This window comes from Vitis vinifera, chromosome 17 (genome assembly GCF_030704535.1).
Source record: "Vitis vinifera cultivar Pinot Noir 40024 chromosome 17, ASM3070453v1".
NCBI classification, from domain to species: Eukaryota; Viridiplantae; Streptophyta; class Magnoliopsida; order Vitales; family Vitaceae; genus Vitis; species Vitis vinifera.
Genome location: NC_081821.1, coordinates 4,978,055 through 4,990,666, shown reverse-complemented (window position 1 = coordinate 4,990,666; position 12,612 = coordinate 4,978,055). Strand labels below are relative to the sequence as shown.

Genomic DNA, 12,612 nt, shown 5'->3' with positions numbered 1-12,612 from the left:
AAATTAATTAAAACTTCCAAAATGGTTGAAAAAACAATAATATATGATTGGAGTTGTAAACAAAAATATATAATTAAAGTTGTTTTAAGGAAGAAATTAATACATACACGATGAATTTATAACATTAAACAATAATGTATTGAGTTTGAAAATCTATTAATATTAAAATAAGAATGTATTTAATTTTTTATTTAAAAATATTGAAAATTTTATGTATAAATTTATAATTATCTTGTATTTAATTTATTATATAAAATACATACTAATATAATTAAAATTAACTTATTTATAAAGTTTTTACTAAGAAAAGTATATTTCCATATATTCATATCAATAAAAAATCATAAAATATAAAATACAAATTTCAAATACTTAGCACTTTTTGGTCAAAGGTACTATCTTTGATCATTTAGGTATTACATATTTTTTACCACTTTAAGCACTTCATTTGATTGATGACCTCATGAAATTTGAATTATTTTTAGAGAATTTTTATTTTTTAATTATTTTTATATAAGTGCATGAAAACACTTTTTTTAAATAAAAAAATTTATGATTTATGATATATATAATATTATTTATATATATAAACTACATGTGTGATTCAAATAATAAAGCACATTTGGTTAGCGAGGGCCAGTTTGTTTCACACAAAAGACCCAGGTACGAACCTTGGTCTTAAGCTTTTTCTGTCTTCAGCCCTTTAAGTGGCAATCCCACATCGGATTCGCAATGGCCATCTCTTTGTTAGGGCTAGGATTGTGCAGCCTTTAGCCAAGCTGTTTCACAGCTGGACTGGGCCGTGATCCACATCTTGAGGCCCAAAGAGTTCTGGGGGTCACTGACGTGTTGGGCCATTGACATATCGACGCCAGATTTCCATGGTTTTAACCCTAAATTTCTATCAAGAGGCCGCCGCGTCCATGATTTTGAAAAAAAAAAATATAGTAATTTGAAAAAGCATTTTTTAAAGTGGGCATTTCAAAAAAAATATTTTTAAATTTATTAGGAGGAATCCAATTTGTAGTTGTCTATGAAGAAGACTTTGGGCTTATCAAAAGACAGTTGTTAAAGGGAGACTGGATAAGTTTGTACTTTCAAGCTTACAATTTGTTTTCTAGTGAGTGTAAGGTCAGAAGGAGCGAGATGAGGGGTGGGTGGTGGCTGTGAGTCAAAGCAATTGATTGAGCTGAGTTTCAACGCGTCCGGATTTTAAGTCGGTGGTGGCGGCCAAACCAATTGATTGAGCTTGAGCTGGGGTTTTCGCCCAGTTGAGAATTGACCAAGGAGCATATCTTGTAATTGAAATGAGAAAATCTATCATATGAGTCAAGATTGTTGGCTAAACCTTTATATCATCGTCCCCTTTCTATATCTGGAAAAGCCGAAAGATCAGAGGATATGTCTATCACCTTGTTGCTTCAGTTAATCATCTCCTTACTATGCCTAAAAGAAGCTTCAGCATCTCCATCTTTGGCAAAGCAAGGCTGTGTAGCTCACTGTGGCGATGTTTCCATTCCCTACCCGTTTGGCATCGGGACAGGTTGCTACTTCAACGATTATTTCTCAATCAACTGCAACGATTCTTCTACTCCTCCGAAGCCCTTCTTGAATCACTCTAAACTCAACCTGGAGCTGCTCAATGTATCGCTGGAATACAAAACAGTGATGGTAAACAGTCCCATAACCCCCCTATGTGGAGGTAATGGAACATGGAGAACCACTGATGTCGGTGGAAGGCCCTTCCGTTTCTCCAGGGTTCATAACATATTCATGGTGGTGGGATGTGACACCAACGCTGTCCTCATGACCGATGATCAAGAAGAAATCTTAGCGGGTTGCACATCCAATTGTAATAGCGGTATTACTAGTACTGGTACAGGTTGCTATGGCATCCAGTGTTGCCAAACCACAATTCCGTACAGTAATCAATCCACTCATCTTGGTATGTACCAAGTGAAATATATCAAGACAAGTGGGGATTGCTCATATGCCTTCTTGGGCGTTAGGGACTGGTTCGCCAACAACATCTCCAATCCAGCTATTAGTACCAATTCCGGCTATGCTCCGTTGGTCATGTTCTGGGAGATGGAAACTGGCTCATTAGGACGCTGTTACAGTCTAAATCTTGACTGGCAGTCTGAAACAGCTATCGATAGTTGCAGCTGTGTGAATAGATACGAAGGGAACCCTTATCTTCCCAATGGATGTCAAGGTATATATATACATTATTCTTCCTTTTTTCACCTATCTTTATTAGGCAGAATTAATAGAATTCAACAAGGCTTCCCTGCATGTCTTCTAAATTCAAAGAATTAGCACAAAATTTATCAACTTTGTTATGTAACAGATGTCAATTAATTTTATCTTTTGTGCATGTTTAGTGGTCGAAGCTTGTGCCAACTGCAGCATTCTCGACTGTGGCATGATAGGGGCTGAATATCATTGCTTTCCCAGCAACAGAAGGGCGAAGGAGCTAAAAGCTATGATTTTAGGTAACCTTCAATTTGGTTTGATTTGTTTCTTTATTTCTTTATCAGAATCTCTATTTGGACCATAATTCATTTCAAATTAGAACTCGGTGTTTGATGAATTTTGCATGAACGAATAATTTTGAAGCTCAAAATTTCATTCTTCTCAACACTTCTGGTGGCTTAATTTCTGACTATTCTGGTATTACTAGTTTAAGTCATATGTGGTTTATGATCCTTCTAGACAAAATTATTACGTGCACTCCCTGTTTTGGCCTTTAAAATTAATCCTTCCTTGGAGTACTGCTAGCATATTCGAAATCAAGATTATTTAAAAATGTTAGAAGTAAAGGTAAGTAATTTGTGTATATGGATAAATGTGATTGAATCAATGGGAATTTCTTCTTGATTGGGCATCAAGAAGTGGCTGAGATTAAGCTTGGTATCGATTCAAAGTATGTTCCTAAAGAAAAAAATGTGTACCTATAGTTGGAAGGTGCTAGTTAAATAATTTGAGAGATGATTCATGAATAAGCTATGTAGGAGCAAGGTTGGCTAGTTGTGATCTCTCCTCTTTTGAGTCACACGAGTTTGTTAATGTGGAAGGGCCACAAAGGTCCTAACCACTGTAAATATGGATGTGAGAGATAAAGAGTAATAGATTTTTTTTTTTTTTAAATGGAAAGACAATGTATAGCATCACATTAACGGTTACTCCCACACCATTTATAAGTGGGTGATTTGGCACTAGTGTTGTGCCAATTAAGTGGCCAACCTCCTCCATTGCCATGCTAATTAATGGTCCTATGCATAATAATTAAATTTAAGGGCACATTCTCTTTCCTTGATGTTCAACTCTTTCAATTAATTTCAAATCAAACTTTGCAACAGCCTCTAATATCCTAATAGTATGTATTCTTATGGCTCTAAAGTAAGTCTTACTATTTCTTTCATGGGAATTGTTTTTGGGATTTTTTTTTCAAATATGTGTAACAACTTTAATGATAGCAGCTTAGTACTTAGTGTGAGAAACTTCATATAAATATATAACTAGGAAAAAGTTTTCAGATCAATTTTTTTATTTAGCAACATCAACTCATTAATAAGGATTATGATATTATATGTAAACAAGCAAAGATTGTATGAAATATTTCAGAGTTCTTGTTTTAAGAGGGTATGTTGTCTTCTACTATACATAAAAAATGATTTGACTTATCTTCTAATTAGTCTTGATTTATTGAATATTTTAGTCAAATATATATAGTTTGTTAACCTTTTTATTTGAATTGTCTTATTTTCTTATACACATATCACAATTTTTGTTTCACCCTTGAATAAATCAATAACAATTCACTTTTAGATTTGATGCTTCTTAGTAATGACCAATACAAACAAATTAGGCCTTAGTACATTTGATCTAATAGAGGTAATCACCTATTAATTAATAATTCACATTCAAATTCAATGATCATATTAGTATTTGATCGATCTAGAGATTCTAGTAGATGGTTTAAATTTAAAATTTGCTACTAGTTAGAATTCTTTCATGTAATTATGTGAGTAGTTTCAATGAACAAGAACACACTTATCATAGGACTAGCAATTTTTTTTAGTTTTAACTTTTATCATCATTTGCTTAATTTCATATTGAAGTAATTAAGAAAGTGGTTTGTAGTTTAGTAATCATACCAAATAGCTTCTATGGAAATTGAGTAAAATTACATAATGAGAAGATCAACCATTTTTGCATGTATATACTTTTACAACAATATCTAATATTTTTGTGTATGCTTTATAACATTATCAAAATTTTGACTTTTTACAAATATTTTGCACAATAAAGTAATTTTCTTCCTTATTGATCCATGCAGGTCTTGGTATAGGTGGAGGGTCATTGCTTCTACTCGTTGGAAGTTTTGGACTATACAAAGGAGTCAAAAAGAGAAGGGAAATCATTCGCAAACAAAAATTCTTTAAACGAAATGGCGGTCTATTATTACAACAACAGTTATCTTCTATTGAAACTATTGAAAAAACAAAAATTTTCACATTTAAGGAGTTAGAAATGGCAACTGACAACTTCAACAAGAGTCGAATTCTTGGTCAAGGAGGTCAAGGTACAGTTTATAAAGGAATGTTAAATGATGGAAGAATTATAGCAGTTAAAAGATCAAAAATAATATATGAAAGTCAACTGGAGCAATTCATCAATGAGATTATGATTCTTTCTCAAATCAACCATAGAAATATACTTGGGTTGTTAGGATGTTGTTTAGAGACAGAAGTACCTCTATTAGTTTATGAGTTCATCTCCAATGGAACTTTATTTCAACTTATCCATGATCAAAACAATGAGTTCCCATTCTCATGGCATATGCGTTTGCAAATTGCTTCAGAGGCAGCAGGAGCTCTTGCTTACTTGCATTCATCATCTTCCATGCCCATTTATCATAGAGACATCAAGTCAACTAATATTCTTATAGATGAGAAGTATAGAGCAAAGGTTTCAGATTTTGGTACATCAAGGTCCATTTCCATTGAGCAAACTCATTTAACTACTCACGTGAAAGGGACTTTTGGTTACTTCGATCCGGAATATTTTCAATCAGGTCGATTCACTGAGAAGAGTGATGTATACAGTTTTGGAGTTGTTTTGGTTGAACTTTTAACAGGGAAAAAACCTGTTTCTTGGACAACTCTTGAAGAAGAAAAGAGTTTGGTGGCACGATTTATTTTATCATTGGAGAAGGAGAGTCATCTATATGATATTCTTGATGATCGAGTTAGGAAAGAAGGAGAGAAAGAGAGGATAATTGCAGTAGCCAACCTTGCAAAGCGGTGCTTGAACTTGAATGGCAAGAAAAGGCCGACAATGAAAGAAGTAACATTTGAGTTAGAGTATATTAGAATGTCTTCTTTGCCTATAAATTCTCAACAATATATTCTTAATGAGGATGAATACGGTATTGGGGAAAGAATGAGGCCCTTGGATAGTGCTACAACTTCTATTTCAATAGCCTCAAATTTGAGTTATAGGAAATCATATTCCTCATCATCTAATGTTCAACCATAATGTAAAACATAAGATGATTAATAAGCTATGTACAATTTTTTATTTTGCTTCTTACACAATGGTATTACTCATTTCTTTCTCCATAATTAATTGGTATCTATTGCATACGGTAATGAAAACACCCTCCAAGTTAGAAATTTGTCATTGCAAATTAAAAAAAAAATTCTATTGATTTCCTTATTGTAAAATTATGGATATCTGGATTAAAAAAAAACGTTTTTTCTTTTTCTTTTTTGCATCTTTTGTGTTACTAACCATGTATTAGTCAATTGATCTTTATGTCCACACTAACAATTTTAAGATTGAAGCCAACCCATAATCGAAAGGAGACAAAAAAAAAAAAAGGAGAGGGAATGGGGATTTCCTTATGTTATAAAAGAAGGCCTTCACCCCCTACACTATTCATCCCCATAAAAAGTTTTCATCATTTTATAAAGATTTTATGTTTTCTCCTTATAATTGAGAAAGAGGTCATAATTTTGTTTTCATAAGAGATTTTTTTTTTTTGTCTTACCTCCTAAAGGTTTTCTTCATAATGGTCTTACCTCTTAGAGGTTTCCTTCGTAATTATGAAGGTTTTATTATGTAAATATTTTTTACTATTATTTTATTTATTATTCGATTTTGCTTTATTGTTTTATTTTCAAATTATCATTGCGGCTGTCATTTCATAACACCATACTCCACAATTGTTCTAATAAACAAACGATCATTGGAGTTGGTTCCCACCAATAAGCTCCATAAATAAGGCCACCACCAAAGACAAAGAGAGTTGGTTTCACAAACATCAAGCGTATTAACCTTACAAGCAACCGCCACCACCAATAGCATTCCATGGTCTCTAAATTCTTGAGTGTTTATGTTTGCCATTATTTCATTAGGGCTTTTCACAGGCTATTGAAGCTCCATCATTTGCCAAGACTGCTTAAAGTATATATCAATGAAGTAGAGGACCATAAGAACAGCTTTGCTTCCACTACCACAACAAGAAAAGGCACCAACTTTGAATTATGACTCCTTCACATGCTTCACATGCTTCACATGTCATTGTAAAGAGTTCTAATGCGCAACCACGACCTATATAAATTAGGTCAAAGTGACAATGACATTATTAGAATATGGAGGAGACCTATATAAATTAGGTGAAAGTGACAATGACATTTTTAGAATATGGAGGAAGCAATGTTGACATATAATGCATTTAGTTTGACAAAATTATAATATAAGTCAATATATGAAATTTATAAATCAATGTAGCGCATCTACTCATTCGTCAAGATTGCTTAGTATATAAATATAGTACTTAACTATTTTCATTCTAGATCAAGATTTTTATTATTGTTTTTTTTATGTGTTTCCTAAAAAGAAAAATAATAAAAATAAATAAATTTAAAGTTAATAAATTATTTTTCATCTCATTTCAAATTTATTTCACTTGTTTTAACTCTTTAATATAAAGTTACAAATTAAATAATTTTAAAATATATAAATTTCTAACTAATTTTTATTATATTTATTTTTTTAATATTTTTTATAATATATCTATCAAATATGAAAAAATACGTCTTCTTTGATATATCTTTTATTTCTTTTTTTTATTGTCTATGTGGAATGCTTCCACAACTTTGTTAGTTGGACATGGACCACGCGATGATCATATTCTATTTTAAATCAGGATTCTTTGACAAAGACCAGACAATGGATCTTTGTTTTCTAGAGATTCACTTTTTAATATAAATATACAAATAAAATAATTTAAAACTATATTAATTTCTAACTAATTTTTATTATATTTATTTATTTTAATATTTTTTATAATATAACTATCAAATATGAAAAAATGTCTTTTTTTTATATATCTTTTATTTTTATTTTTATTGTCAATGTACAATGCTTCCACAACTTCGTTAGTTGGACATCGATCATATTCTATTTTAAATCATGATTCTTTGACGAAGACCAGGTACTCTTTGAAATTTGGGTTGTACATATATTGTCTAAAGTTTAAATAGAATAATCTAATCTTTTACTTTTTCTTGTCTTTCACTCACAAAATCAATCTTCACATTTTTCAAAGTGAAGGTGGCATGTGGGTATATTATACAACTCAAATTTTGTATTTGTCAAAGAGGTGAAGCGAAATAGTGGGGGGTGGCCGGTGGGGAGTCAGACTCAAGGGGCTCAATTTAAGTGCAGGGTGAAATCAAGACAATTTGTTGATAAAGGTCAAATGTGGGGCGGTTGGTGGCTGTGGTCGATCAAAGCATCTGATCCAGTCAAGATTGCTGGCTAAACCTTTATCTCTTTCCTCTTCTCTCTGTGGGAAACCCAAAAGATCAGAGGCAAAGTCAGTCGCCTGGCCTTGTTGCTTCAGCTAAAATCTCTTTACTGTCCCTCTAAGAATCTTCAGCAGCTCCATCTTTGGCAAAGCGAGGCTCTGGTATTTTAAGAGCTGAAAGGGAGACTGGGTAAGTTGGTACTTTCAAGCTTACAATTTGGTTTCTAGAAGTGTAAGGTGAGAATAAGGAGCGAGATGAGGAGTGGGTGGTTGTTGTGAGTCAAAGCAATTGATTGAGTTGAGTTTTAACACGTCTGGATTTTAAGTCAGTGGAAGGCGGCGACCAAACCAAATTGGTTGAGGTCGAGCTGGGTTTTTCGCCCAATTGAGAAATGACAAAGCAGAAGCATTATTTGGAATTGAAATGAGAAATTTATTGTGAGTCAAGATTTCTGGCTAAACCTTTAAATCATCCCTTTTCTATCTCTGGAAAACCCAATAGACCAGAGAATATGGCTGCGGTCACCTTGTTGCTTCAGTTAATAGTCTCCTTACTATGGCTAAACGAAGCTTCAGCAGCTCCATCTTTGGCAAAGCAAGGCTGTGTCGCTTATTGCGGCGATGTTTCCATTCCCTACCCGTTTGGCATCGGGAAAGATTGCTACTTCAATGATTATTTCTCAATCAACTGCAACGATTCTTCTTCTCCTCCGAAGCCCTTCTTGAATCACACTGAACTCAACCTGGAGCTGTTCAACGTATCACTGGAATACAAAACTGTGATGGTAAACAGTCCCATACCTTCCTTATGTGCAGATAACGGAACATGGAAAAGCAATGATTTTGGTGGAAGCCCCTTCCGTTTCTCCAGCGTTCATAACATATTCATGGTGGTGGGATGTGACACCAACGCAGTCCTCGCCACCGGCGATGAAATCTTAGCGGGTTGCACATCCAATTGTGATAATCGTATTGCTAGAACACGTAGACGTTGCTATGGCATAAAGTGTTGCCAAACCACAATTTCATACAATAGTCAATCCACTCACCTTGGTATGTACAATGTGAGTTATGTCAAGACAGGTGAGGGTTGCGCATATGCCTTCATGGGCGGTAGGGACTGGTACGCCAACAACAACTCTGATCCAGCTAATACTACCAATTCCGGCTATGCTCCGTTGGTCATGTTCTGGGAGATGGAAACTACTTCATTGGGAAGCTGTTACCTTCAAGATCTTGACTGGCAGTCCGGAAAAACTATCGAAATTTGCAGCTGTGAGCATAGATACGAAGGGAACCCTTATCTTCCCAATGGATGTCAAGGTATATATTCTTCTTCTTTCTTTTACCTTTCTTTATTGGGTAGAATTAATAGAATTCAACAAGCTGGCTTGCCCTGCATCTCCTCTAAATTCAAAGAATTAGTATATAATTTATCAATTTTGATCTTTTTTTTTGTACATGTTTAGTGGTTGAAGCTTGTGCCAACTGCAGCCTTCTTGACTGTGGCATGATAGGGACTGAATATCATTGCTTTGCCAGCAACAGAATGGCGAAGCAGCTAAAAGCTATGATTCTAGGTAACCTTCAATTTGGTTTGATTTGTTTCTTTATCAGAATCTCTGTTTGGACCATAATTCATTTGAAAATTACACTTGGTATTTGATGAATTTTGCATGAACGAAAGATTTTGAAGAAGCTAGCTTCAATCATCAAAATTTCATTCTTCTCAACACTTCCAGTGGCTTAATTTCTGACTACTTTGGTGTTGCTACTTTAAGTCATATAAGGTTTATGATCCTTCTAAACCAAATTTTATGGTTTGAAATGGTTAAACTGAACACACAATCATCAAATGCTAGATGTTAATCTTCAAAAGAAGTATGTTATGAAGGGTTTGGGTGGCTAGATTGATAATTCTGGTGTAGTTGCCTTCGTTAATTTCTACAATAGAAGACCTTCCCCTCCTCCTCCCCACCCTTTGTGCTCTGTTTTGTCCAGTCTTTTTGTGCTCTGTCCCTAATCTTTTTGTGCTCTTTCCCTAATCTTTTTGTGCTCTGTTTTGTAATTCATCTTTAAGAATGATCGATCCATCCTTAGAACTGAGAGTCGGCAGTACTCTGATATATGTATCTATTTGTCCAAATCATAATTTGGTCAAAAAACAATCAAACAAACAAACTCTTCTAAAATGTTCTAAATGAATCACAACCTTGATCTCAATTTTCATTATTGAAATCCAAGTTTCAAAATTAGGATTGAAGAGAAACATAGTAGCTTTATACACTTCCCATTAAGCTCCTCCTTCTTTCCAAAGAAAATCCATCCTGTTTTGAATAGTAAATTGGTGTTCGATAGGTTTTCTTACAAAAGAAAAAAAGGGTTAATTCATCTAGTTCATCCATCCATTATCTCATTATTGATTTTAAATTGGGGTAAAACTCATTTTCTTCTTGATTGAACATCAAGAAGTGATTGTGATTAAGTTCAGTATTGATTTGAAGTATGTTCCTAAAGAAAAAGTGTGAAGCTAAAATTAGAAGGTTATAGTTAAGTAGTTTGGGAATGATTGATGAACTTAAACCACATAAATGCTTATATCCAATCATTTTTCTTCATAGTGGAATTTTTCAATTGCTTTTAGGATTATGTTTTTTAATCTCCTTGTTCACTTCTCATATTAAACCTTAGTTCCATTATTACTCTCATTTTATTTTCTTATTTGGTAATTTCTCTTAGTCTATCTTTTATTATAACATTAACACTATTATAATAGGTCAAATGGTTGGAGATATGAGTTGAATTGGACCATTTGTGCTTAGGAAATTATTGAACTAATTTTTATTTTGGTTAAGGTATGCTTGAATATTTGGTTAGGGACCAACTTTCTCTATTGCCATGCTAATTAATGGTTTGATGCATAATGATTAGTTTTTCCTTTATTTAAGGGCCGATACATTCTCTTTCCTTGATGTTCAACTCTTTAAATTTGAAATCAAATTTTGTAACTGCCTTTAATATCCAAACAATATGTATTCTCTCAGGTCTAAAGTGAATCTTACTATTTCTTTCATGGGAATTTTTTTCAAGTATATATAATAGTTTTAATGGTAGCAGTTTAGTATTCATATGAGAATTAACTTTATATATATATATATATATATTATAACATTATCAAAATTCTTATTTTCTACACATATTTTGCATAATAAAGTAATTTTATTCATTATTGAGCCATGCAGGTCTTAGTATAGGTGGAGGATCATTTCTTCTACTTGTTGGGAGTTTCGGATTGTACAAAGGAGTCAAAAAAAGAAGGGAGTTCATTCGCAAACAAAAATTCTTTAAACGAAATGGCGGTCTATTATTGCAGCAACAACTATCTTCTAGTGAAATTGTTGAAAAAACAAAAATTTTCACATCTAAGGAGTTAGAAAAAGCAACTGACAACTTCAACAAGAGCCGAATTCTTGGACATGGAGGTCAAGGTACAGTTTATAAAGGCATGTTAAATGATGGAAGAATTGTTGCAGTTAAAAGATCAAATTTAGTTGATGAAAGTCAATTAGAGCCATTCATCAATGAGATTATGATTCTTTCTCAAATCAACCATAGAAATATAGTTGGGTTGTTCGGATGTTGTTTGGAGACAGAGGTGCCTCTATTAGTTTATGAGTTCATCTCCAATGGATCCTTACTCCAACTCATCCATGATCAAAACAATGAATTCCCATTCTCATGGAGCATGCGTTTGCAAATTGCAGTAGATGCAGCAGGAGCACTAGCTTACTTGCATTCATCATCTTCCGTACCCATTTATCATAGAGACATCAAGTCAAGTAATATTCTTATAGATGAAAAGTATAGAGCAATAGTGTCAGATTTTGGGACATCAAGGTCCATTTCCATTGATCAAACTCACTTGACTACCCACGTGCAAGGGACTTTTGGTTACTTAGATCCTGAATATTTTCAATCAAGTCAATTCACTGATAAGAGTGACGTATATAGTTTTGGAGTTGTTTTGGTTGAACTTTTAACAGGGAAAAAGCCGGTTGCTTGGTCAAGTTCTGAAGAAGAAAAGAGTTTGGTGGTACATTTTATTTTATCATTGGAGGAGAATCACCTATATGATATTCTTGATGATCGAGTTAGGAAGGAAGGTGAGAAAGAGAAAATTATGGCAATGGCCAACCTTGCAAAGCGGTGCTTGAACTTGAGTGGCAAGAAAAGGCCTACAATGAAAGAAGTGACGTTTGAGTTAGAGCGTATTAGAATGTCTTCTTTGCCGATAAATTCTCAACAAGATATTCTTGATGAGGATAAATACGGTATAGTGGATGAATACGGTATAGTGGAAACAATGGGGCCTTTGGATGGTGCTACAACTTCGATTTCAATAGCCTCAAATTTGAGTTGTGGGAAATCATTTTCCTCATCTGATTCTCAACCATTTATGTATAACATAAGATGATTAATAAGCTATGTACAATTTTTTATTTTGCTTCCTACACAATGCTATTACTCATTTCTCCATAATTAATTGGTTTTCATCTATTGCATAGAGTAATGAAGGCACCCTCCAAGTTAGAAATTTGTCATTGCAAATTAACCATCTTAAATCAACTGGAAGCTATAATTCACTGGTCTCATTTGAAAGAAGTTATCAGATTACTGATTACAAACTTTGTCTCCGCCAAAAAATCACAAAATTGTGAATTCAAATCTGAATAAATTTGGATCCCAGAACAGTTTAAAATGGGACTTTAAGGCAATGCTTCATTCAGATT

The 12,612-nt window shown here is 33.5% G+C and overlaps 2 protein-coding genes across 2 annotated transcripts; both read left to right on the top strand.

Annotated features, from left to right (window-relative positions):
* The first annotated feature begins 1,285 nt into the window (after positions 1 to 1,285).
* LOC100257634 (wall-associated receptor kinase-like 2) lies at positions 1,286 to 5,586 on the top strand. The gene is made up of 3 exons (XM_010665221.3): positions 1,286 to 2,215; positions 2,385 to 2,495; positions 4,343 to 5,586. Exons 1-3 carry the CDS (start codon positions 1,402 to 1,404, stop codon positions 5,542 to 5,544), a joined length of 2,127 nt encoding a protein of 708 aa, XP_010663523.1. The 5' UTR covers positions 1,286 to 1,401; the 3' UTR covers positions 5,545 to 5,586.
* A 2,157-nt stretch (positions 5,587 to 7,743) lies between these two features.
* Positions 7,744 to 12,379, top strand: LOC100252503 (wall-associated receptor kinase-like 2). The gene is made up of 3 exons (XM_002274926.5): positions 7,744 to 9,145; positions 9,292 to 9,402; positions 11,065 to 12,379. Exons 1-3 carry the CDS (start codon positions 8,335 to 8,337, stop codon positions 12,294 to 12,296), a joined length of 2,154 nt encoding a protein of 717 aa, XP_002274962.1. The 5' UTR covers positions 7,744 to 8,334; the 3' UTR covers positions 12,297 to 12,379.
* The last annotated feature ends 233 nt before the right edge of the window (positions 12,380 to 12,612 follow it).

Excerpts from the sequence above, each read along its gene's own strand:
- LOC100257634 (XM_010665221.3), top strand. The coding sequence starts at position 1,402 with ATGTCTATCACCTTGTTGCTTCAGTTAATCATCTCCTTACTATGCCTA. Across the intron at positions 2,216-2,384 it reads TCTTCCCAATGGATGTCAAG|TGGTCGAAGCTTGTGCCAAC; the intron begins GTATATATATAC and ends GTGCATGTTTAG. Across the intron at positions 2,496-4,342 it reads GCTAAAAGCTATGATTTTAG|GTCTTGGTATAGGTGGAGGG; the intron begins GTAACCTTCAAT and ends TGATCCATGCAG.
- LOC100252503 (XM_002274926.5), top strand. The coding sequence starts at position 8,335 with ATGGCTGCGGTCACCTTGTTGCTTCAGTTAATAGTCTCCTTACTATGG. Across the intron at positions 9,146-9,291 it reads TCTTCCCAATGGATGTCAAG|TGGTTGAAGCTTGTGCCAAC; the intron begins GTATATATTCTT and ends GTACATGTTTAG. Across the intron at positions 9,403-11,064 it reads GCTAAAAGCTATGATTCTAG|GTCTTAGTATAGGTGGAGGA; the intron begins GTAACCTTCAAT and ends TGAGCCATGCAG.